Source organism: Pezoporus flaviventris, unplaced genomic scaffold (genome assembly GCF_033815535.1).
Source record: "Pezoporus flaviventris isolate CSIRO_AGI_PZ_B2104156 unplaced genomic scaffold, CSIRO_AGI_Pfla_v1 ptg000045l, whole genome shotgun sequence".
NCBI classification, from domain to species: Eukaryota; Metazoa; Chordata; class Aves; order Psittaciformes; family Psittacidae; genus Pezoporus; species Pezoporus flaviventris.
In genome coordinates this window covers 4,933,372-4,961,267 of record NW_026892593.1, presented here as the reverse complement: position 1 = coordinate 4,961,267, position 27,896 = coordinate 4,933,372, and the positions used below count along the sequence as shown (strand labels likewise).

The 27,896-nt window shown below is 36.6% G+C and overlaps 1 protein-coding gene across 1 annotated transcript in view; it reads right to left on the bottom strand.

Annotated features, from left to right (window-relative positions):
• Positions 1-27,896, bottom strand: part of SEMA3A (semaphorin 3A) — a 169,914-nt gene that overhangs the window by 64,865 nt on the left and 77,153 nt on the right. The window contains exon 6 of the mRNA XM_061467285.1: positions 2,112-2,205. Coding sequence (XP_061323269.1) covers positions 2,112-2,205 — 94 coding nt within the window. The remainder of the gene's footprint in view (positions 1-2,111; positions 2,206-27,896) is intronic.

Genomic DNA, 27,896 nt, shown 5'->3' with positions numbered 1-27,896 from the left:
GAAGAAGCAGTCCATCCACATTCTTCCTGGTGTGAGGCCTTTGTGGTCAAGAAGCTCCTCTGGCCTACATGGCCCTATTGACTGCTTCAGACCAGTGTTACCTAATTTAGAGAGTAGTTGGACCAAATCTCTCCATGCAGTCACTGCTTTGCTGGTTCATTCTCTGTGCCTCACCTATTTTGGGGAGAAGCCACTATTTTGCCTTTGGTCCTCATTTTACCATAAAATTTATGCTTTTTTGGCAAAGACGAGAGTAAATCTTTGTGAAGCAGTGGTGAATCTGGTGTACACTTTCTGAAATGTCAGAACCCCTGCAAGACTGAAGTAAATGCAACATTATAATCAGTAACACCAGATGACTCTGAAGCAGTTATGAGGAGGAAGAGAAGAAAGGATGCTTGTGTTCAGGATGCAGAAGGCTAATTTTAGCTTCACCCTGACTTTGTGTAAGTAAGTCACTGAAGCAGAAATAAGTCACTGGCTTTGAATGTTGAATTTGCACCATTTTCTATACTGCTAATACACTGATGGCTCTAATTGAAGCCTGATTCAAAACCAAATATCACGCTCAGTTAATTAGGAGGAAAAACACATTAAGTGAAAATCATAGTGATATGAAGTGAACTCAAGAAAGAAAGGATGGTTTAGAGACATGCAATCTAAGCCAAAGGAAATAAGATAATCATATTTGTGCCGGACTGAGTGAAAAAAAAAGGAAAAAAAAAGGAATGTGAAAAGCTAGATGCTGTTGACTTTGTGCAGTTGCATACCGGCTACACCATGTAATACTGGCTTGTCATCATTCTCTTTCTTTATTGTACATTAAAGTAAACAGTAAAGCTGTTCCCTTGAGAGTAGCTCTGCCACAAATTCAAGCCGCTCCAGGCACAAATTTATACACTGGCCTTTTTCACACACATTTTTGTCCTTTCTGTTTGTACTGGGTACAAGTTGGAGCATGATGTGGATGTCTTTCCTGTTTTTCCTGTTAAAAAGTACATGTCTCCAGGGTAGCTCATCACCTGTTATCATTAGGGGCTTCGAAGACCAGGAAACAAGGCACTCTTAGGACTAAACTTTGCTTCTATTTTGAATAGCTTAATTTTTAAATGTAATCTAAATATAATAAGTACAGTTAGTAAGCAATACCCTAGACTAGCAATCTGATAAAGTTCTGAAGAAACCAATGTATCTGGTTATGTTTCATTTCCCAAAGACTTCTGAGATAAGACAATCTGCTATTTTCTGAAAAAGCCCTGCTGGATTTGAAGTTATAATAAATTGCCAGAAAGTTACATGTGAAGGATAAAGTGGCTACACCTGTGAAGAGTCATTACAGAAGGAAGAATCTACTTGTTTCACTTAATTTCTTCTCATTAATCATCTTTTTGCCTTTTATTGTTGAGGAAAAAGAAGAACAATGAACAAAATTAATTCAATTAAGTAAGTTAAATCAATTAGATAAATTCAATCAACTGGATTAGGTCAACTAGATTGACACAATCCAGGTGCTCTATTCTTACATATTCCATGAAGTATTACTAATTCAGAAATATCTAATTTATTGAAATCCCTTTGTTCTGGCCAGGAGTTTAATTGTATTCACTGTCAGATGGATCTCTTTCAGCTGAAACATCATTTTAAGGCCTAGACATGTGGCTGCTTGTATATCTCCAGCTCACATGCAGGTACGGTGGGATGACAGACCTTCCTTGGCAGCAAAACTGATGTAAGAAATTACTTATTCCTGCTCTGACTTTGCTCTCAGCTACATTGGTATGACTGTCGGTGTGGCCAGCCTCTAAACCGGCCACTAAAATACCTCCAGAGTCACCTAGCTCTAGTTTCTGAGGAGAAACACAGCAGAATCAAGATCTTAGAGGGGTATAAAGCAGCTCTCGTGATACCTGAATCTTGGTTTACACACACCTCGTTTCTCAAGACACCTAGGTCAACTATATTAAAAGTGAAACCAGAATTACTTCAGCTTGGAAAAAAAACTGCATACAGCAAAGTCCTATCAAGGACAAGGAGAAAAAAAAAACCAACAGAAAACTAGCAATTATTTACAGTGAATGCATGTCTCATTGAATTTATATTGTGGCACCTACCTACTAAAAGAGAAGCTGTCAGCAGTTTAGGATCATAAGGGCTTTTCCCTCGGCCATTTTCAAAATGGGAATCTTCCATTCTAAAAATGTTGTCCTGTGGGGTAGAAATAAAGAAAAAACAACATTATTTGATGGTAGAACACTAAAAATAAGTTGAACTAAACAGAGTGCAGTATATATGATCCTTACTGGGTTTTGTGGCTTCCGGGAAGTAAAATTACACGAGGTGAGGATTCGGCAAAAGTGCCCACCTTCTAATCAGTATTGTGCTGAAGGCTAGTCAAAAGCACAAATACACATGCACAGCTTGTGTCTCATCTATTCTACTTCACATATAATTTACATGGTATAATTGCATTCCTTTTGCTTTTACTGAGAATACTTCTGAGCAGTAGTAACTGAAGAAGCTGGAATTTGAAACTTCTGTCTGAAAAAAGATAAACCCCATTTTTTATTGACTGTACTGTTCTGAAAGATCTTGTAAGTATAGATTAGTACATAATACAGTGCTAAAGTCTGCTTTCGTAACCTGAGCCTGTTTCACACATCCTCAAATTCAATTTTAACCATATCAGGAAAAGTTTGTTGGGACCCCAGTACTATGCAACAAAACTTTTAAAATATACAGGTTGAGGGCAAAGCGCATAGGGATATAAACTGAGATTAAAAAGGAACTCAGTCAACACTAACTCAAATCAAGGTCAGTAAATCCAAAACAATTGGCTTTTCAGTACATTTAATTACTTTAATTTTAACCGAGGATCCAAATATGCCAATCAATTTGAATAGTATGTTTATCTTACATTTTGTACTAAGGGTAAAACCAGAAGAATAGATGCTTTTTGCACAGTAGACTTACATTCACAGAAAACTTGTGGAGGCCACACTGAAACCAGAAATTTCCAATTCCCACCTGCACTGTGATTATTTTGTATTAACACCTAATTAAGTCAAGGAGCTCCAAAGCTGGTACAGCTCCTACCCCCCTAACAGTTTCTCTGGTTACTTAGGCCTTTGTACCCAATTCTCAGCTGCTTATAGTCAAAAATTCTCTATGAGGTGGATGCTGTGTTTCTTCCTTTAACCAGTATTTGCAGGACAAAATAACTTAATCTTTAACAGCGAATAGAGTTTGATACAGCTTTTTTTTTCTTATTGACATAGAGGAAATCACTCATCTGTTTTAAGAAGATAAGCAAGAAATAAGTTTCAGAACATATATCTAAATTATATGTATTGATAGTAGAAACCAACTAAGAAGATGTTGCAACACTTTTCCCTTTTAGTTTCATAACATAGCAGCTCTTTACCTTTATTCCCAAGTCCCTACATTTCTTAATTCTTCCCACAGAGAGAGAAATCCCCCTTTTCTTATTCTCATAATTCCTTTCCTAAGACATAATCATAGAGCTGCTGGCCAGAAGGGCTCTCTAGATATTGTTAAGTCCAGGAGGACTTGAAAGAAAACTATTGTCAGCATATGGTATTGTCAGGTTTGATTTTGTCTTGCCAAGTCATGAGAACCATCAGTAACAGAAGCTATATAACCTTTCTGGGCAGCTTCCATTGCCTCTTAGTGAAGCATTTCTTTTTCTAAACTTCCAAGGAACAACTTGTGACTTTTTGTCCTTATTATAACATCTGCAATGATGACAAAGAGTGTATGTTTTTTCTTAACTACCTTTCAAGCAGTTATAGTCTATTCATAAGCTGCCCATTCAGCTTCACTTCTCCAGACTAAGTTTTAGGCTAGAACTTCAAGAAAGCTTAACTAGAGTGTCAACTCCAGAGTCTTACATTTTCTTGTGCTGGCAAGTAGAAGTCTCAAAATTGCACACAATACTTTCAGTCTCAAGGGCAATGCTCAAGTCTTAGTGCTTGAGATTTTGCACTCCAGAATGCTGTGGAGGATGCAAAACAGTATCAACTCAAATTTTATTCAGCAATTGCTTTGGTAATGTTTATTTAATGTGAAGATTGTTCAGACAAATAACTGACGTCTTTCTCAGGAGCAGTGAACTCAAGTAAGCATTTGAAAGCAGTGCTCTCCCTGCATCCTGCCTTCCCCATCTTGCTCATCCATACTGAATCCAGGCATGGGCTAGGCCAGTGACCAAACATACTTCCAAATGGTGATATTTTAAACTTATTGAGTTGATGTCTCTGCGAGTCACAGGCTATAGTTTTTCTTACAGGCTTGTTTAATTACATCATGCAAGCACATAACTGTATGTGCATGTTATGTGCTTCCAAAGGAACATCAGAAGAACTTCACATTTCACTACATTTACTGGAGAAAAAGGTGAAGGGATTGTCTATCTGGAGGGGCTACTGGACTACTGCACTGTAAGATAAAAAGTTTCGATGCAGCTTTGTGAAGTCTGATCACAGAATTCAAACTCAGACTCCTAGGGTATATTCTTGTAGATGTAGCCTCCCTGATTATGTTTATACAGCCATTCTGTATTTTTAATATCTCACACAGTATTAAATTTCTTCCTTTCTTTCCTCTTATCTTTCTGTTTCTTAATAGTCCAGATGCATTTCTTGCTTCTATCCAATTTTCTGACTTTGCTCCTTCTAACTAGAAATGAATAAATAATGAAAAAGAAAACAGTTTTTGAAATTCTGCTGCAGGGTCCATATCTAGATCTTGCACAATAAATAAAAGCAGTAAATTGAGGGGAATGTTAGACCTTAACTACAGTAATAGAAAATGGCATTAATGCTACAAGCCATTTATGAAAAATGTTATTATCAATTTACATTTTCTTGGGATTCCTTCTTAGTAGATGATAATTGCTCAACCTGCACACCAATGGATATTTGATAAGGCTATAAAGTCAGTGGCATGACAGTTAAAGCAGAATATATTCTCAAGATAATCCCATGTGTCGTTATAAGACAAATAGAGAACAGATGTGGAAAGTGATTTGGTGTAGGAAGGATCTGATTTTTGACTGTATTCTTCTGGTTTATGTCACTGTAACTCTACTGATATCAGCGTGTAGCAGGCAAGAAAGAGTGGAGTACTGGATCAGTGTAAGTCAGAGATGATCTACCCTTCTCTTTGTGTTTGTGGAATAAAACATTAAAAATAAGAGGCATGACAGGGAAATCCCACAGTGTTTTTGTATTTCAGTTAAAATGCAATGTAGAGCCATGTACTATCAGTTTCTGAAAGTATGGGCAAGTAATAATGACAATAAATACATCACTGCAAAGTGCCAAATCAACGTATCATGGTTAGTCTGAGGCTCCAAGGAGTGTTGATAAACATAATACAGGAAGTCTAACCTGTCACAAATATGGCAACTTGCCCAAATAGCCTTTTGGATGCTAAAATCAAACTACTTCTATCTACATATGAACAATAAGTACAGGCGACAAAGGAATAAACTCTTCTCTATGTACTTCCCCACCTCCATTTTAAAAGCCTAGGAAGCAATATGACTAATGATAAGTACTTGATCATACTTGTAACTGGTCTGTGGTGTTTGCACCCAAATTCTGCCCTGAGATGCCATGACAGCAAGAGATGAGATGAGAAGTCAAATTCAGTATTTGAGGGTAAAACTTCATCTCTTCTTTTTTTCTACGATTGTTTTTCAGAGACTTAGCCTCCTCATCAGACTGGAAACTCAGGCTATGCTCCTGGTATTATAAGTCCTGTCCACCTAACCTTCAGCTGAAAACCTGTGTGCAGGCAGTAGTGAGAGTGAGAACAGCTTCTGGGTAATGACTCAGCATCAAAATCAGTCTGCCCGGTGATAACAAAGACCAAGGCACTGTTGGAGACTTGGGGAACTATGGGCTGTGTGAGTCTTCTTTTGCACAGTACAGACAAGAGCTTTTAGCTAGAAAGAATTCACACAGTTTGTTCTCAGAAAAAAATCTGATCAGTTTATTATGTTGCTGCCTCTTGGGTTTTGGAGTTAATTGAATGCAAAGACTGATACTGCAGTGAGTCAGCAAATACCTTAGTCATAAATAGCAATTCATATTAAAGCAAGCTTTTCCAGAGGAAATTCTCTGGAAATGCAAAAAGAAAGAAAAAAATATTCCAAGAAAGGCCTTTGTATCTCACCAATGAGTCCAACTTATTATCCAAACCCCTTCTTTAGTTGCACTGATGGCCCAAAAGGACATTAGAATGTACTTCAAACCTTTGTAAGGATCCTTGTCGCCAAAAACCTTGCTGTAGATTGTTTTATTTAGTTGGTGTGTGTCATATAAACTCTAGGTTTATATGACATGGATGCTTACCCTAAATCCATAATAAAATTAGATTGTTTAGGTCTTGTAATGCCACAAACTCATAATAACAACTGACTGCTGGCTCACAGTACAGAACATATTATTTCACCTAGTAAATGCCATGGGTGGTAGGACATTATGCTTCTGGCTCCATAAAACACATTTTTCTTGTAGCACATAGCATGATAAATGGCAAGATTCTGTTAGAAAGAACCACAGTTCAGACCTGGAAATGTACATGAAAGTTATTGTGATTCCCATTCTTTAGGCTGATGATCTGCTGTTTCATGGCCTCAGAGATTCATTTTCAAACAGCTGAAAAAATGCCCTATATCATGATAATGACAGGTGACAAGACATTGCTATTTGACAGAACTTAATATCTTGCTCCTGAATAGCCTCAGTCAGCCAGTGTACCAAAACATTATATATAAACAACATATATATCAACTGTATACCCATATATACATCTGTATATATATATACCCAGTACGGATACTTTTAAAACTGTTTTTTTTACCTCTGTCATCAACTAGCCCTCCAGAACTGTATCAACAAAACAAGAATGACGAAAGCATACACTAGTTATTCTGGGGTAAAATACCAAACCAAACCAAAACAAACCAAATCAACAATTTTCCTTCTCAGTTTAGTGAGAAAACTTGTGAGCAAACCTGTGGTAGTGGGGAGAGCTAACCTACCAGAATGGACAGCAGTGGCTGCTGAATTTCAGGGTGATTTTGTTTTCCATGAAGCTTTCTAGTGATTCACTCAGAAATCATCTCAGAATTGTAGACTCTAATGCAGTAAAACCACTGCCAGTCAATAATGAATCAATGCAGTGCAAGAGAATTATCTGAAGAGGCTGGGTTGATGGAGTGTGTACAGCTACTAAGAAGGTATTAGTGGTTTAAATTATAAGGCACAGAAGATGTAGAGGGGTTTGACAGCAGTGATGCTCCCCAGCTGCTCTAGTGCAACTGAAGGAACTTACATCCTTCCTCTAGTAACCCCCAAACCATAAACAGAAAGAAGCATATCTCCTGGAAGGGTATCTTCCAGGGTATCTTCCAGGGGCTATCTGACTTGCCACAACAAGCTGCTGAATAATAATGTGGGATGGTCCAGAAACATCCAGGATTCTGAGGAAGTATCACATCCTATGATGTTAACATTACCCTTGCTGTTTTCACAGACTTTGTTGTGCTAACATGAAGCATTTTAAAAGACAGACTAAAGGGAAAGAAACATCCTAACAAAGCAAACAAAAAGAACCAAACCAAACCAAACCAACCACCTGAAAACCCAGAAAAAATAACCCCAAAATATTGCCAGAGTGCCTGGAGTATGACAATACACATGCATTCATTTGGAGGACTTTAAAGCCAATACTGGTGTCTCTTAACTGAGCTAGAAGTTGCTGGCATTGAAGTATTGTGTTCTCTGTATTACTCACTGTTGATAAGAACAAAAGGAAAAGCCCCACTTCCCACTCAGAGAAAAACTTTCAGACTTGCTAAGGTTTAGCTTTATTCTTTCTAAATAAAGGGATTAACTGGGGTGACTAAATTTGCTGCCCTAGTCATGGGCAGCAGAAAGCAACAAGTTCCTCTGAATGACAAGTCAGACTAGCTCAGAACTGCAGTTCCCAAGGGCAAGATCTCTCTTCAGGCTGCAGAGGCACCTTCATATGAATTTAGGTCTGAGCTAAGAGTCTTTCTGAAATGAACACTGCTGAGGCAGGTGATTAAAGACACCTGACCTTGAAAACAGATGCTGATGGTTTGGTTGTCTGGCTATTTGTATTTTTTTTTTTTTTTTTTTAATGGCCTCCCATTTAATAGTTCCAGTGAATTTCTGATTTTTATTTTGCCCAATACAACCTTCTGTGGATACATTTTAGGACAATATCAAGCATATTTCACAGAACCTTTTAAATACATTTCACTCTATGAGAAATGATTTATTTATGAATTGTGTTACTTTTCAAGAATAATTTTAAGTGGAACAACTGTGCAGGATATGGCAATGTTGTTATTGTTATTATATTTCCTATTTCACACTTAATCTATTGAGTCATGAAAACTGTTAAATATGAGGACTTTGGTTTCAGGTTTGGGAATCATGCTGTTATGGAACTTTTAATAAGAAACTTTTATTAAAGTCATCCCTATGGAATGCTTTATTTAAAAAAAAAAAAAAAACACTGGTAGTGCAAATAAATATAATGTGAGAAATTATGCAAAAAATACAAATATTAAACCAATGTAAATGTTGAGGCAAGTGGTAACCATTGGGGAAATAGGTGAAAAGTGATTGAAGCAATAATGCAACTGGTTTAAATCATTAATTATTAAAAAGAAAAGAAGAAAAAAAAAAGAAAAGACATGAACACAGTGGGCTTCTGACTTTTAGTCTTCAGGCTCCATCTGCCATAGGGTTTTTTACCTGCATGAATTTGGGGAAAACTGGGCTCTGTAACACCTTTATTATGTTTTGTTTTTCCAACTTGAGGCTTAGCAGCATTGAATTATTGGAAACCAGTTTTAAAACCCTGTGGGAAATCATGGCAAATGACAGATCCTTAGTAAAATGGTGTTCCTAAAGAAAGGTCTCCAGCTTCTGTAGGACCTGGACCTGAAATTCTCTTAGGCTTCTGTGCTGTGCTAAAGGGGATAGAGAAGGAACTTTGTTGAAGAATATTTACTCGTGAAGCTGACCATGAGCTCCCTAAGATCTGCACGCCTCTCCTTCCCTTCAGGCAGTTTTCTCAGCTTCCTGGTCACTGCAAGACCTCTCAGAATGTCTCTACATTGATTTGTGTCCTCTTTTCCAGACAGAAGAACTATTTCCACTGAGCCACTTATTTGTAGGTAATTACTGACATTTTTGGTACCTGGAAATCTTATTTCTGACATTGAGATAAAAGAGACGTTGAGATGACATCCAGTTTTGTTCTGTAGATTAATGAAAACAGAACAGAGCTCTCGATTTCTGTTTCTCCTTTTATCCTTATATATCACTTCCACTGAAAATTTTTCCTAGTTTACAATGTTCAAAAGACGTGCTAAGATGCAGCAGACTGTTCTGATAAGCACAAGTTTTGAGAACTTCTGTCCTTAGGCTCAGCTGAATTTGGACAATCCAGCTTCTCTGTAGGTCTCTTTCAGTCAAATATCAAAAGCCCCACATTTCTCTGCTTGCTTCTGAAATTAAACCAATTCATATTTGTTACCATATACCTTTTCAAAAAGGGAAATGTTTCCTATCTATCTATCTATCTATCTATCTATAGATATTTATCTAGATATCTATTTATCTACATAATTATAATTAAATGAGTTTAATGAAATGGAAACCATAGCCAAATGGACTGTTCAGGAACAGCTGGTTCAATCTATTCATTATTCCCAGTTCGTGATCTGTAAGTACTTCTGCTTCTGATTGGAAGGCAAACCAAGTGTCAGTGTCAAATAGTGAAGACTTGTTCACACCTGAACATACTAGTTTGCATACTAATATTGGGATTTATATGAAGAATAATCTCTTTCAAATAACTCTGCAACATATGTAAGTAAAAGAAGGGCAGGCACAGTCAAACTGAGCAGCTGTTCAAAAAAAAAGTACATGTTTGTGAACTTGCTTTTCCAATATTTCACAAGCTGAAAACATCAGAAATACCTGACTTTCATGCAGTGGTATGTTTTGGGTTTTGGTTTTTTTTTTCATGTACCTCTTGCGCTGCCTGTATTTATATTTTTGGATAAAATACTGTTCCAATTTTAACACAAATAAATAAGTAGCTATGAAAAATATAAATTTATTTCATTATAGTGTCATCATACTATTTAACCCTTTACGAAATCTTGCAAATATAGAGTGATCAGAAAAAAAAAACAACAACAAAACAACAAACCAAACAACTAAACAAATATCCAAACCCAAAAACCTACATCCCAAAACAAGCTAAACACACAGCTAACATGAATGACATGCTAACCTTGACTGACTAGTAAAGACACCAAAAAATGTCATCCCAATGGCATACCAGACACTAGATACCATCAAGGATATTGAACAAGTCTCAGAAGACACTGAGAATTAGAATGCTTTTGTATTGTAACTTTTTGGGTTGTCAAGTGTAATACATCACTTAAGATCACCATCTAGCATATACAGGATGACCTCTGGAAGTATAAACACCACACAATGACTGTCTGTTCTAGTCAAGTCATTAAGTGGTCTGCATATGTAAGCAATAAGATATACAAACCTAAAACCCGTACACGTAACTGAACTATAGAGCCTAAAAGTCTCAATTCTTTAAATGTTCTTGTTCTTACCCCCAACATACTTTCCATTAAAAACATTTGGAACAGATTCTAATTGCTTTAGCAGATTCTACTATTATGTTAAATAAATTATTTGGCCATACTCTATTACATGATTGTACTAGTTTCAATGGTTATTTTTAGCATTCAAGACCAGTGCTTTCCCCCTTTGTCTTCTGGATTTCCTGTATGTTATTAGACTGTGGTGAGGTCAGGCATCAGAGGAAATAACAGCAGTGCTAACTCCTAGACCCAATGTTTTATGAATTACTGAGCATCAGTGATGTAATGGCAATAAATCTCACCCAGTCTCAGTCTTGTGTCCTGTTGTAAATACATGAAGTTACCAAAGGTGTTATTTTATTCAAGAGCCTTCCTGATGAGAACGAAAATGCTTCCCCCAGGGGATTGTTTGTAAAATTGCTTTTATAATTAGGGTGCTGTTTAACAAGAGAAAGGTTCTCCAGTTTTCCTGGGGAACTTTCAAGTCTGAGTCAAGGGTATCTTATTTACAACACAAAACCAACTGCAAATTGAGGAAGCAACATATAGAAAGGACTTAGTCAAGTGGAGTTAACATATAAGCATATGGGCAAGGTTTTCTAATTTCCCAAGCGATTTTGCATGCTCCCAAGTTGGGCACCCAATTTAAGACTCGCTCAAGGGCTCTGATTTTCAGCGAATATCTTCTTGGGCAATTTAAAATTCAGATACTTGAAACCATTAGCCACTTCTGAAGATTAAGCTATACATCTGCACTGCTTTTTAACCTATCTGCTTTTTAATTCCAAGCATGGAGAAATCTCTAATATGAGCACATGTCCTAACTAAAGCCTTTCAAATTCTGACTCTGAATGAGTTACACAAAAAGGAATAAGCCTAGAAAAATAGTATGAACTTTTTCCCTAAAATAAGACCTAGTGACCGTGCTTTCAGAGAATATGTACAAGTAACAAGAAGGGACAGAGAATTATACCCACAACAACTACTATAAAAACTATTAAGCTCTGCGTTTTCCTCTAAGATACTGCAATATACTGCAACTTTTCACTCAGGGAAGCCTGTAAAGTGCCAGGTCTAGCCCAGTGTTTGGTACATATTCAGGTTTAAAAGAAACCCATAAACAAGGTCTGGGATATGGAAGCTGAAATCCTGACCCTTTGGGCAATTTTTTTTTTTTTCTGAGGCAAAGTTTAGATCTGAAATCTCTGGAATAAGCACTTCTCTTTCCTCTTTGTTCCCTTCACTTGCTTTCAGTCTGACACCACCCAGCCGTTCTGCAGCCTCATTTTATTTTTATTCATTAACAAAAACTAATATCCTCAACATGTTAATAACTGGTATTGCATTAGAGAACAACACATTTGAAAAGCTAACTTCCACTGTGCACATAGAGACATAACTAAGAGTAGACCTAATTATAACCTCTCTGTGAGAAAAGTTGTAATTATTCCTCATGGAACTGTGTTTAAGAGCAATGCATTTCTCATACAGGTTAGGGTTTTTTATTAAAAAAGTCAAGAACATTTGATATTCTTTTCCCAATGCAACAAAAACTTTGCTGACACAGAAACAGATGGATGTAAGTGGTTTTGATTGAGGATGATTGAAAAAATGCATTAAAATTTGCTTCTTTATTCACTATCGTGCCTGCTTTTCTGGCACCCAAGAGTCCCCAGAGAGAGTCAGAGACACTGGCAAGAATACATAATACACTCAGCTCATATGTCTACATATGTACACTAATAAATAGGAATGCACAGTATCAGAGGGGCTAATCAGCATCCAACCAAATAACTCAATTACAGATATTCATATTTTTGAAGAAGAAATGCTCCTTTTTTTTTAAACAGTACTTTGGCTCAAAATTTTGGCTGTTTCACCCAGTAAGTTTATAGTGCAGTGTAGTGTAGTACAGTACAGTATGGTTTAGTATTGTACAGTACAGTATACTATTGCACAGTATAATATAGATCAACTTTGTTGACTAAAACAAACTGACAAACACACAAACATCTCACAGGAAAGAAGCAGTTGTCCTTAAAGTTCTGCTGATTTCTCGGATAATTTTCTGTAGCCAACTTTAATGGAACCCAAATTATTAAGTTATTCAGATTTTTCTGAGAAAGAAAGATGACATTCAGATTACTTTACATTTCATCGCCCACTGCCAGATCACAGTCACAGCGTGGAGCTGTCATGGTCGTGAATCGGGTTAGACAGGATCTGTCTGTGCTCAGAAGAGGGTTAAGGGCTGTAACAATAAACCCTACAGACTGCAACTGAGGGCATGCCATCCCAAATGTGGTCTGATCCCTGAGATCTTTGTGTGTATCTTTTCAGGCCCTGCTCTCAGAGCTTCAACCTGAAGCCCACTGAAGTTAAAGAAAGATTCCCTTCAAGTTCACTGAACACCAGAGGAATCATTCTCATATCCCTTGCCATGTTTACATGTTAACTCAAGGTCACAGCAAATCCTTCCAAGTGACTAAGAATTAAAACAGTTGTTCTCCATCACCATCAATTTAAAAGGTCTGAACTGATGAATATGACTTCTAAGCTTGCATCTGTACCATCACCCTTCTGCTTTTTGTCATCATTAAAGTAATGGCAATAAACACTGAGAAGAAAAATCATGTGTGTTCTTAATCCATACAGTTTACTTGGTTTAAAATATCTGACTGAAATGCAAGCTTCGTTTGCATTTATGCAGACAAATGTTAAATGTTTAACTGCACTTATCTGTTAATCCTTGAAATGTATAATTACACACACATATACATGCAAAAACCAAAATAATAAGACCTGAAATATTAATCATACCACCTGCTGTGCCAAATCACCCTTTTTAATTTGTTATTCATAAACAAAAGCACCTTTAGACAAAGAGCTGAGTTCTCTCCTCAGCACCACTTGTGTAACCCCAGTGAAAGCCAACATTGCTCAATTAAAAAAATCTGGTTTGGAGATTATCAAGCAGGATGAATATCAGAAGGATCCATGTGGGTTTTGCACATCCACAGTATACATGCAATTTTTAAGTCATAGAGTTGCTTCTAAACTATCTTGTCTCAGTTTTACAACTGGAATATCTCCTTACTGTAAGTTAGCCCTGGATCCAGAAATTTGATCCTAATTGGTAGGGAAAAAAAACACACGCTTTTGTATTTACTTATTAAAATCATCTCAGACCATCTGCAAGATAATTCTGCTCAGCTTTCTGTTACCCTGGATGTAAACATTTCAACAGGAGAAGGTGTTTGTGCTGTTTGAAGCACCTTCTGAACTCTGCTGAGCTTATTGTTTCTTTGTAGATGAAACTTTGTTTGCCTTAGATTTGAACACTGATTATAGGCCCCTGAGAAACAGGAGACAGTTTTCGAAACATTGTCAACTCTAATTGGTTCCTGCCAAAATGTAAGTCCCTCAGAAAGGGAAGAACTTGAGGTATGGCCTTGCAGGAAAAGTGACCAAACATCTGCAGTGATGCTGGAGTTTCCTTGTAAGAGAAGTCTCATGAGGGCTAGCAAGGCCTGCTAGTCCCATACTGAACATTTAGATATGCACAGAAAAACTGTGGGAATGAAATGTATCTTTCCGCTTTCCTTTTCTTTTGTATGCAGGAATTAAAATTAACACTTACAAATGGAAACTGAAACATAATAGCCCAGCTGCCTTCCTGTTTCAGGAGGTGTTAGTGGTAGCAGAGAAGTCAAGTTGCAGGATTGGCATTTTATTCTCATATCAATGACTAAGCATCTGCTCCAGAGCAGTCAATGGCACTCTCACCTTTCAGTGGCCTCTGAATTAAGACCTCAAAAGACCAAAAGAAGCATCACTTTGTGAATAAAGAAAGAGGAATTAAAAAACTACATTTCTGCCTGAAAATGCTTTATTTGTCCATATTAGAGATAAAATCTCATATTACTGACTGAAGGCAGCAAGAATAAACTGGAAGAACTTGTGTATTTATTTCAAGGATTCTCTGGAACTTTGGGTAAAGCTGTGTTCACTGTTCTCATCTGTATCTTTCCACAGAAAGCAATTCTGCAAACACTAGTACAAGACCTCATTTTATAGATTAAGATTCTAAAGTCACAATAGCTTTTAAAAAAGAACTATTTTATTTTTTATGAAGAAGGTCAATGCCCAGTAACTGTCAAAAAAGCAGATTTATTGTTAGCAGTTTCAAGAAAAGAAATAACAGAACCAACAGCATCTTTATGCCTCTATAAAAAAGCACGGCACTCCTGCATTTTCAGTACTGCATGAAGTTACAGTCTTCTAACTTAGCACACAGCACGCTGGAAGAGATATGAAGGAAAGACTGTTCTCAGTTTGTTCTAAAAGAGGGAACTGGCGGGTAGAAAGTTTGAAACAAAATAAAGGGATGTTCCTCACGTGTTACAATTTGTAGGGCATGGGATGTTGTGGATACTTAAAAGATATATGAGCTCAAGAAATGCCAGTACTAATTTATCAAACCCAAGTCATTGAAAAGCATTAAACACAGAGATTCCACTATTGGTTCAGGAAATCCCTGAACAACCAGTGTCGGAGCCTGGGAGACTCTAACAGTAAGCACTGCTGCATGCTCGCCTTCTTATTATCTTCCACTGGCATCCACTATGGATGCCTGTGAGAACCAAGATACTGGGCTAAATGAGCTTTTGGTCTGAACAGATTTGACTGTTCTTATGAAATGAGGCAGAGAGAAATTAGGTAATTTAGCCAGGAAATCTATGCCAAAGCAAAAAGCTAATGTTCGAGTTCCTGAGCCTTGTCCAGTGGCATAAACAAAAGGATATAGCCCTGCCTCCAATCCTAGAAAAGCTAGTGGCAACTGAGCTTAGTCAGCACATGCAAGGCTATGCACAATGTGCCAAGTAAAACTGGTAAGGATCACTTGTGATGGGGAGAATGCATTAGCCTTTGGGCCCAGTTAGCCTTTAGACTCCCTGTGATTCATAAGGAATATATCCATCGGGTTCCCAATGCATGGACAAATTGCTTTATGCAAATAGCCACTTGTTTTTTCTTCACTTGAGTTTTACAAGAGCTAGAAGTGGACGCAAACAGTCCCTCTCAAAGATTTCCAGTTGTAAAGCAACTTCACATGAATTAGCTAAACAAAACAATCATATAAACAAAAATTATACAGAAATATGTCACTTAAAGATCAGATAATGCATATGACAAAATTTCATAGACAAATAAGTTTGAGGGTTTTGACTGACTTTCATGACTAATACACAGTCAGTGGAGATTCAAGTAACAATATTATTCCAAAACATTCCCATCACATCCAACACTTATTAAAATAATCTAATCTGTTTAAACATATTGGAGGGAAGAAGAGCTGATACATAATTATCTCTTTCCCTAAATTGTTCTTTGATTTGGTTTCAAGGTTCAAAGATCCACCCAGTTTTTGTGTTAGTAGCCAGCACTGATGTCACTGGGAGAAACAGAACGGAAGACAGAGGTGGAGGTTGAACTTGAAGATAAATTGAATAAAAACATTAGAAACCACTGGATAAGAAAAGCAAACAAACATCCAGCAAGTCCACCTCTGGCTTCATAACTCTTCCTTGTTTCTTTATGTATAATGTCCTTCCTTTCCCTTTTTAATCATGCAGACTTACAGCTGCCTTTTTCAACATTTTTAGACTCAACTTAAGTGCCTCACTTGATACCGTATGTCACACATTTCCTCTTCTTTTTGTGAAATGGCTTCAGATAGAACGGTTTAACCTTATTTTCCTGCTGTCTGGATTCTGTCTCTTGGTATCCAGAAGCTTCTTTCTATCTCAAATGTCACTTCAAGTTGTTTCAATGAATTTTGGTCATAGGTTTTAAATTCTGCACTGTTAATCATCCTAACAACTAATAACTCATTTATAATAAATTGTACCTTGTTGAGGATATGTACCTACTCAGAGCAGCTATAGGGCAGTAGAAGATCCCCGGTAGAAAATTTCTAAGTGTAAGCTGCAACAGAAAATGAAGTCACGATAACAGGATGTAAAATAGACCAGACTTGCTCAATCTTGCAATGAACAAATGCTTCTTTCTGCTGCACTCCTAACTTTCTACCACCTCTATCTTGAGATCACATAAGTTTAACAACATACCTAAGGTTTTGGGTGTGTTTTTCTGAAGGCTGCTGTGGATTGTTTTAAGCTGGATAATAATTTGCCTTAACTCTTGTACAATTAAATTGTATCTGAAATTTCATACTGCTTCCTGAGTTCTCTTGTTGGATTCAATTTGTATAATTTTATTCTTTCTAGTTCCGAGAAATGTAAATTCATATCCAAGAACTTTTCTGAAATACATTGCTTCTGAGTGACTGCCTCAGTTTATTCTATTTTTTCATGGTCATGAACATCCCAGATACTATGACAGATGTGAAAGATAAGAACTATTTCTGAAAATGCATAATTCTCTCCATACACCAAGGATAACGCTGGATAACTGTAACAGCTGACTGTGTTTCAGATGATTTAAATCAGGGAAAATTATTTGTTACCTCTGAAATTAAGCTGTAATCTAAGTCTGGAGTGCATTGGATATTTGGCTTTAAAAGCAGCTTTAAAAACAAATACACAACTTCCACATTTTTTTCCTTTGTGTCCACTCATAAACTGAAATACCTTGAAAAAAAAAACCTGTTGTTTTTTTTTAACGAATTAATTTTAAAAATTTAATCACTGCAGCTAAATTCAGCATGAATCTACATCATGATAGCGGTAGTTATTCATGCTTATAGCTTTCCTCATCTCACCTCTTATCAGGTGGCTAGTACATTTAAAATCCTCCTTAGAGCAGGCACTATCCTTCATATACAACCTTTATTCCCCTGCTTAAGACACTGGTTTCTACTACAATGTTGCTTCTGTTCTTTAGGAGGTCTTTGGGTGAGTTTTGTTAAAGTTCTTCATATTGTTTTTTTAAGAAAAATGATTTCAGGTCTTGTTGGCGTGGAGGATTCCAAGTAATGTACAAGTAGTAGCCCCGAAAAAGCAGGTCAGGAAGCTTGACCACTATTGTGGTTATTTGACTACTGAAAGACAAACCTCTGTTTAAGATAAAACCAGTCATTTTTCTTGAACATAAGTTAGAAGAATAAACACACATTTATACTATGGTGTAGTTAATAGACACCAAAGGCACCAATCTTGTCAGTAATGAATTTGGCCTGTGGTACATAAAATTTGGAATGGGCCAACATCAGAAATTTTGAAATAAGGTATGCTTATTTGAAATAAGAATTTCTCAGGAATTCTTAGCAGCACTTGGATCCATTGGATTCATTAGAAATTATTGCATGTTATTATTATTATTATTGCTGTTATTATTATTATTATTATTTTAAATTTTTATTCTGAGGTACAATATTTAATTTCTTTTTTTTTATTTTTCCATTCCAGGCCTCAAGAAAGTTTGAGGTTTGTTTTTACTGCTTTTATACATCCTTCTATTTTTTTTTTCCTCAAAGAAACTTGGAGACAATTGCTTTTAATGGTATTTAGATTCTTAAACACCTCTTTAATTCTCATTGAAAATGAGACTGAAGTTACTAAGCCAGTTCTAACCCTAACCATTCTATGATACTACGATTCCCCTAGTTAGGGATGTCAATATGAAAATTCAAATTCGGATAGCTAAATTTCAGGCTTAGATAAAACTGCTTTTCTGGTATCTTAATTCCAAAACTAAATAAAGTATGTAAGCTTTTTTTTTCAAGTATGGTCCCTGGTAAGGCACAATATGTAATCAGGTGCTCTTAAATCCGTATAAACTATTGCAAATGTGGTATTTTCCTGAGTCAAGACCAGTGAAAACTAGAAAGCCATTAATAAAAAAAAAAAAAAGATATTTGCTCCAGTTTTAATTTTTGCAGTAATTTAAATCCCAGTTAACCCCAAAGGATATTACTTTTATCCCTTTGGGAAGTTTTGGAAGGGTTAAGTATGGATTTATTTCTGACCATACTGCTTACTACCCAGCACAAGAAGTAAGAAAGATGTAGCTGTAATCTGAAAAAAACACCCCTGTTCTTTTATTTATTTTTTTTCCACTAAAGGAATAATTTTGGTTCAGGATTTCATTCCTCTTACTCAAATGGCTAAAGTGGCTCATGAGGGTAAGTCATTGCTTCATATGAGTAAGATCCCAGGCTTTTTGTAAGGAATTGAAATCTCCAGCTTTTCTTACAGTCTTCTATTATCTGTTTTAAGTATTTCCTTATTTATTATCTTAAATACCCCATGAAATATACTGATTGTAAAAAATAATATCTAAGTCATTAAGTGTTATCTAAACTACTTGCTGCAATGTCAGCTAAAATAAATTACATTTTTGTAAGGGATTCTGCATCATCCTTCTGCAAAAAATAACAGACATTTTCCTTTATTTTCTTTTAGCTCTCTCTTTAAGACTTTTATTTTGTGGTTCTGATATGTGACTGTTTTTATAATGTCAGCAAAGTACCTTGAGTTAAAAAAAATTATTGTGCTATAATCTTTCTACAGAGAGATTTAACATTTCTGTATTAACCATCCTTTACACTGTAGTCTATCTGCCTTCGAGGTAATCCTTTTTACAGAGGGTCATGGCTTTTCAATGTCCACATGAAAACACATTTGCACAAAGAAATAAAAGCCAAATTCACAAACCTACAAATGACAAGCAGAAAGGGCTTGTATTCCAGCTTGCTTTCCTGCAAATCCTCTGAAAAGCTAAACAGCCTTTTGAGTGCAAGCACTAATCTTCAGACTTGTATCACTATGTTTGAATGTAATGAGATTCCAGTAAACACATGCACTCCATGTCGACGCAGTGGGCTCAGTTTAAAAGCAGCTTATTTTCAGTTACTTTCAAGGAGCTAAGACCAGGCCTACTTTAAGTGAAATGAGAATGCCTGTGCAACGATTTGCACTACTTCTGTGATATGTTCACAATTTTGCCTATAGGCAAGGCTTAAGTCATGCAGAGAGCTCTTTCACAATCAAAACCTTCACTGCCTTGTCCAACTTTCCTGTTTTGGCTCCCTTTCTTGATTCAGGTTAAACAAGGTCAACTTTCCCCATTACTGTTCCACTTATCCCCACCAATCTTAAAAAATATATATAAACCTTGTACTTCTGTCTGAATAACTTACTATATTATACATGTTGGAAGAATCTTTGTGGCCTTGTTCTGTATGAAATGATGCCCAATTTTGCCATGTCCAAAATTTGGTATGTTTCAGGCTTTTTAGTTAGGAATTGAACTTGATCATCCAGACTAAACTCTGCCACCTTCAAGGAATATGTTCTTCAGTAAGTATTCCAGGAATAGACCCTAGGTATAGGAACGTAGGTGGATGAAAACAGCTTTCATTACTCCCCCAGTTAAGTAATGGAACCAGATCCCTGTTTCTTATAACAAAAGATGATGAAATTCATAAACAGAAAGGTTTGTTAAAACAGCATAAAATAAACTGTTATTCAGAAAAAGTAAATGAAGTTAAGTGCCTCAACCAACTATAATTAATAGAATATGCCACCATGACTATTGTTGATATACCACCTTCATGACCACTGATGCTTAGCCAAACAGAAAATGAAACTTGGATCGAAGAAAGGCCAAAAACAACAGCACTATTTCCCTGCAGTTTTCTGCTGTTTGACACGTGGTTTGTACTGTAGGTGTACTCAGATCCCTTATGAAACTCTTTGAAAGCCTGTAAATAAATGTTAGCTACAGAGAATAAGGTTGATTTATAACTGGCAAAACACTTTCAGGTTTCAGGTTGGTTCCTTACTTTAAAAAACCTGGATGTGTGGGATGAAATGATTAGAGTTACTACTTTGAAAAAGTAATCAATGCCATTTGTTTTCTGATTACATGTTTACCGGTCCTCAATTTAAAAAAAAAATAAAAATCATAACTCAGGGCAAAACAACTCATTGCAAAACAGTCTTCCTCTCTTAGACTGTTGGGGTTGTTTTTCTAATACCCCTTCAAAGCAGTTTCCAGGTCTGGAATCAGGCTGAATGAATCAGTATATATGCTTCTACTGCGCCCAGGAAGTAAAAATCTGTATTATCTGAGAGCCTGCAGCATAGAAAAACTGACCAAGTCTTTGAGAATTTTACACTTACATGTTATAACTGTGTAGGCTTGGTTCTTTTGTGTGTAGAGGGTCTTTGAAGGGCATCTAAAGATTATTCAGCGCATAGATAGCTCCATCACTGCTATTTAGCTTGTCTGGGGATTTTTTTGGCCTGGAGAAATGGGATCATTTTCACATGACGATGATTGAAGCTTCATCTTTCAAGAAATTTGAATTGCAGAGAGCAAAACCAATTATGGCCGAACCACCTGGCCTCGCAGAAGCCTGAGGACTGGAGAAGAGCCCATAACATTGGTGTCATCCTCAACCAAAATGTACAGCATCTTTGCATATCACAGATAAGATGGTGCCACCACTGCTAATTATCTCACTGTCATAAAAAAAAAAAAAAAGTATCATAGCATGAAAAAGGCAGATTTCTATCAAGAATTATCTCCTCTTTACTTCTCCCAATACTTTCCTAGATGTGTTGTGAGAAAAGATTTCTGTACCATGAGACAGATTTTTTTCTTCTTTTTCAGTTTTGTCAAAAGGCATGATCAGGCAAAACACTGAAATAAGGGTAAACTTAAAGTATGTGAATAAATTCACTGCCTGGAGAGAAGCCAAGGTCCAGGAGGACAGCAGAGATTTGAACTTTACACCGTCTTGCTTATGCATGAAAAGGTCCCAGCTGAATGATCTATTTATCTAGTGGATTACTTCTGTTTAAACAAAGGAAAAAGCAGAATACACTGCATGTTTGTCACTGACAGTTTGCATAATTCTAGGAAATTATTTTTTTTATCAAAACTATGAAATGAGATTTCAATCCAGCATGGAAATTACAGGGAAAAAGTAAATTTCTCTCATTTCTATAGTGCTCTGCTCTGTCACTGGTGTTGCCCATGTCATATTCCCAGTTGAACATGCGGTAAGAAATGTTTATATCTAGATCAAGCTGCTTGCTCAACTTTCCTGGTGTGGTTTCCATTAAATATACAGAAGAAGGCAGCAAGCTAGTAATCCCTGAAAGCACCCTTCTAATGAGTCAGACTAAGCTGACAGCAAAACTCTAGTCACTGGTTACCAGGCTTTTAGCTCCGTGTTACACAGAGGTGTGAAAAAGATCAAGTGAATTTTAATACTTCTCTCATCCTGAGTGGTGCTACTTGAGCTTTGCACTTACACAGCACATGGAACCTGACCATGATAATTTGACATTCCATTCCTCTTCAGCAATTTTGTCACTGTTCTGTTTAAGTCAATAGCATAAGCGTTATTTTACATACAAGAACCACCAAGATTGCTTTATGTTTAAAAATGAGCCTATCTTCAAGTCCTTAACTTTCTGCCACCAATCATACACATTATACTCTGCACATCATAAAATAGATTACTACAAGGCTGATACTTAATTTGCTTAATTAATTTCATTGTGAAGGCATGTTTGAAGCCACATTACTGAAGGATTCCTCCAAGGTAACCATTTAACAGCTAAGTAACCTTTAATTACTTTGCAGTAATGATACACATCTAAGACAGATATTGTTATACTATGACATCTGAGCACTTTAACCCAAAGGTAGTTATTAGCACTCCCATGCAAGATTCATTATGGATCATATTTCATTAATGGAGAGTATTGTGTTCTCATCTGATTATGTACTCGCAAATGCTTATTAACGTGTCTCCCTGAGTGTGACCATGTTGCAACTCAGGGCTATCCATAGATTTTCATAAATCAGGTATCGTCTCTTAATTAAAATATATTCAATCATACAAGAGAAAAGTTATATGACAGCTTTTCTGGAACTGTTTGATACACACACTAAATAGAAAAGAGTTGCTTAGTGGCAGACAATGTATATAACTATGATTAGCCATGCAATACTTGAAAATGAAATAATTAAAATGCAAACTAATCTGCAAGAATCACTAGTTGTGATTTATATCACTACAGGTGAGAAGACAGTCCAGACTTGCAGATGACTGCAAATGTACACAAATTAAAATAGATTAGATGACATAGCAAGTCATCACCAATTCTAATAGGCATGAATTCATCCTGATACATTTATTCATTCTGCACAATACCTCTTTTTATCAAAGTTTTCCAGTGGTGACTGTTTTTTCATCCAATGTGCTTCTCACATTCTTTTCTGACTCACTGAACTAAAGAAAAAGCGTTTTTTAAAAACAGTTTCCTTTTGGGAACAAATAAAAATAACCATATGTAAATTGTCTACAGCAAATAATACAGAAGCTGAAGAGAAAGAAAAAAACACGTCTTAGCTTGTCTTTCCTTGAGTTCCCCAGAAAAATAGAAACTTAGTCACCCTTTTTCAATGAAATGAGTTACTTAGGAAATCACTAATTTACTCAAAGTCCACAGAGGCATGAACGACTCAGAGATGTATTTCATCTGAGTCAGGTCACAGTCACTAAATTATTTGTCTTACATAAATGAGGGAGAGGTGAAGGAAGGAACAGGAGGGCACAGCACATTTCCCTCACAGGAATGGTATTTGAGGGAAGATGCAGAGATTCTGCACAGTGTATGCTCAGAAACTCAAAGAGGACTCAGCACATTTCCAAACAAACTTGGTGAGTACCATAACAGAAAGTAAGTTGTTACAAACTCTGTAAACTGGAACTGAGAATGAAGAGAAGAATACTTTTTTTTCCCCTTAAATGACTCAAAGTAGCTTTATTCTTAGATTTTGAGGACAGAAAGAGTTGACGTGATCACTTAGTCCGATTTCCAGCATCTCACAGGCAGTAGGCATATGGGACAAGCACAAACATTTAAAACACTGTCTGTTTCAGTACTATTCTTAATCTCTCAGTCTTTCAGCAGTAGATTAATTAACTCTTCATGGCAAAATATGGACTAATATATAAGGAAGATAATAATTTATGCCTGTGCTCTGGCTTTCATATCTGTTATTTTTAGATACTTTGATGCACAGTCCCATGTTCCTTCTGTGCACAAAAGAGAATCACCGTCTAAGCCATAGCCCATTCCTAAAGCTGGATTTAATTCCCACTGACAGGTACTATTGCAGCACTCAAGCATACATGGCTGTACTGGGTCTCTATTCACATAAAAGTATTGTTTAAAGAAGGATGCAGGATTTTCTTTCCTGCAAGATTATTAGGATCTTGAAATACCTGATTGTTAATCTATGTCATTTTATGCCGTGAAAACATGTGATGGTACAAGATGAAAGGCTGTATACTGACAAAAATAATTTTCTTCATTCTTTGTGAAGATACTTAGCAAAGTTTAAAAGTGACACAATGGTTAAACTGTATCTGCTCATTTTGCAATCCTTTCTCTTTCAGCTATCCTCTATGTCTGTGTGGCATATATGGGATTAATTCTTACTCACTTTCTTACATAGTTTAGTAAATTCTCTCCTTAAGAAGCAAACTACTAATTGTTAGAGATACTTAACTGGTTACAAATTTGAGACACTTTTCGTATAACACAGGGCAGAGGAGAAACTCACTTTCAAAACCATGTAAAGGCAAGGAGGCATCTGGAAACTATTATGAAAGGTTTTCCACATAAATATGAGTCTGTACATAAAAATGGGGATGGTCAAGATAGCAGGAGAACAATTATTTCCTGTTCCATCAGGCAAATGCTGGAAATACCTTTGTACTGCTGTTTACTCAAAGAAATAGTAGCTTCACCTGCAGTTTTTCTGCTTTTTATCAGAGGAGAAATAAGATTTAATCACTGCGGAGAAGCCAGTTTTGTCATGCCAAATGCAGCTGTTGATGAAAGAAAAAGATGCATGAGGAGCTTGGAAGCACACTAGGGAGGCCTCCCATTGTGGAAAGTGACTTTTTCCTGAATCTGTTTGAAAGATTGCTTTTACATCCATGAATGTTCTCATCTTTCCTTTGGGGAAATACCCCTTTTCTGGGAATTATGGCAACATCAGAAGCAACATCAGGAGGAGATTTTAAGGAGCTCAGGTATGAAATTCTCCATCCTTGCTGAGCAGCCTGCACCATGGCTGTGCTCAGCCTCCCTAAGCCCCTTCCTCGGACTAACTCCAGGCCAGACATCATGCTGGTGTACAATTAAGCTTGCACAGTGTGAACACGAAGAAGCTATAAATATTAGGTTGGACTGAAAGCATGGAAATAGGCAGTGTTTTCAGACATGCATGCAACTTCCAAGTCCTACAGCCTTTAAAAATGAGGCCTGAAAGGAACTTCACAATGCACCAGCTCTCATAAAATTTTAGACAAAGACCAGTGAAGTTACTTGATGTCAATAGGCTCTTGGTTAGGGCTTCATGTCTGGTTAGTTTGCTGTTATGCATTTCACAGCCCTGTGGCCTGTATGTGGAGCATCACACACATCTAAAACCTGCTATGCCGTGACCTTGATTGTTTAAAGACTATTTGACAAGATGTTTGCACAGAATACAAACGCAATACAGTCACTTCCTTCAGTGGTAGAAATCATGCTTAAAACGTGATTCTTCCTCACGAGGTCAGTCCCTGTCAACTGGAGCCTTGTGATGTGGATCCCACAGTAAATAATGTTGCTTTGATACTGATCTATCTGAATCTGAGCTTGGTAACTCTTTTCAGTTTTGCTTCCTCCTGTGCCTTTAAATTGAGAAATAATTCTATTATTAAGCGATTTCCTCAATTAAGTCAGTCTATACTATAAGCTGGCTTTCCACTGTTTTTATTACATTGGTTTCCCAACAGATGGTGGTTTGTTATTTTATTTTTTTCTCTCCCATGTTGGTTGAGAGATCAAAGGACTCAGCCATACTTGTCTTTTGTTTTGGGAGGTGTGTGGATGAAATTTTGCATATGTTGCATGACTGTGAAGTTAGGTTAGTGTTTTCAATTGTTACTCTAATAAGAGGCAAATGCTGAACTTCTGTGCTACTAGAAACATTATGGGCTCTGGTGGTGAACAAACATACTATTCCCACCCAGAAAATTGGATCAACATCCTAATATGATTGCCATCCCTCTTAAAAGTAAACCTAAGTCTGCAAAGGATTAGAAAAACTGTACCATCTCATGGTAAAGTAAGGTAATAATGAGCCAGCAGGAATATTTACACTGTGGAAATAAATAATTCATCAATCATCCTTTAACTAATAGAAATAGTGACCATCCAAATGCAAACAGTGGGTATATTTTCAGCTCCTCTGGTATTCATTACTAAAATTAATTTTCTTAAAGCAGTCATAAAACTATGACTCATTGCTCTAAGATGCTAGAAATTAATATTTTCTGTGATGATACAAACAAACAGTGAGCCTCAGACTTCGTTACATCAGTCTACATCACATAGAACTCCACTTAAAGACAAGCAGTACTAGGAAAAACACCCCACACTTAAAAGAAAATAAATAAACCCAGATCTTCAGTGTCTTTAACTTGAATCACTTGCTATCTGAGCATATTCAAAGCTACCCATGGTTTTAAGACCTGGACTCACAAAGCAAGAGACTGCATGTGGTGTAAGTGAAAATGCACTCAATGGTTATGCATGTGCATGTGTGCATGCTCCACTCTGCGAATTTACTTCCATGGAGGTCTCCTTCTATCTCACTCTTTTTTTTTTTTTACTCCCCTCCAGCACCATAAACAAAAGTTTTCCCACAGTTCTGAGCCTCATTTACTTGAACCTAATGAATATGTCGACTGGCTTTAGTTTCTTATTCATGGAAGTCATTCATCTGTGGCATACTGTATACAGTTCTCCACTGTAATAAACCAACATTTCTCAGCCACAGAAGGAGAAAGCCATGTAACAGAGAGGGAACAATGGTCTTCTCACTTATCTCAATGGAAGCATGCTAGCATACAGATTCCTCTCATTAGGTGGCAGGGGTTGAAATTTGACAATATCATTCATACTGAACTTTTTGTTCTAAGAAAATCTGAGAAAAAGTATCTGTGTTATCAGTTACTTCCTGTGAGTTGTTTTTTTCAACAGTGGAAGAGAATATGCAAGATCTTGCAAGTATCAAGCTTCATCCTGTGTCATTGCATGTCTCTAGTGATCAGAACAGATATCCATGGAAAAAATGATGTTCTCTACAGACCATACCCATGAGTCATCTCTCATCTCAGGGAAGTTTTCCAATAAAATCAAACTAGAGCAACTAGAACATAACCTGTGGAGTGACCTTCATTTACATTTTCTTTAAAATATATCTATAAAGTAACATTAAAGTAAAATGGCTCTCTATTTTATTTACTTATTTACTTATTTATTACCTAAGAATGAACCTGGGGGTCTACCACAGCAATTTGGATATATTTATCAAGTCCTAAATAACAAAAGTTAGTTGCTGAATAGCTGATCAGACTTGAGTAACAACATGGGTTTCATTAGTAGTTTCTGCTGTGCAACAAAAGCCCCATGTGCTTGTAAATTCCATGTCTTTGCTCTGCTTCGCATCATATCTTATACCTCACCACTGTATGACTTATCAAAGAACTGTGCTTCCACTTTCCCTAAACCATTCAAGTCTGTAGACTGAGGAAAAAAAGGTGAGGAAAGAAAATAACCAACCACACAGTTTTGTCTCATGATAGTCTACAACTTGATCTCATTTCCTGCATGTAAATGTTCAACTTGTAAATCTCCGAGTGAACCTCAAACATAATTACTGATTTTCTGTCACTTTAGACATAAATAGATTCCAAATTGCTTAGGTGTAATTATGAAATATGCAAGGGCAGGACTGAATGCATTAAATGACACCTGAAAACCTACGATGTTCACATTTTCCTGTCAATGATTAAAGCATGGCCCCTTTGCTAAATAACTTACCCCGCAAAAGTATATTTGTACTGTGTCTGAATTTTAAGATATTGAGCCAGATACTTTGCATGCATATGATTTGGAATCATCCTATTCTTACAAACATACCTTTAGTGTTGGTAAATGGAAGATCAAATAGATCAGCTAGTTGTCAAATACTCAGCTGTCATAAAGGCATGTCCTCCTTAATAGAATATGTCAGGATAATGAACACTAGCTGCAAATTTAAATTATCATAATTTTAACTGTGTGGTTTACATCAAAAGTTTCAT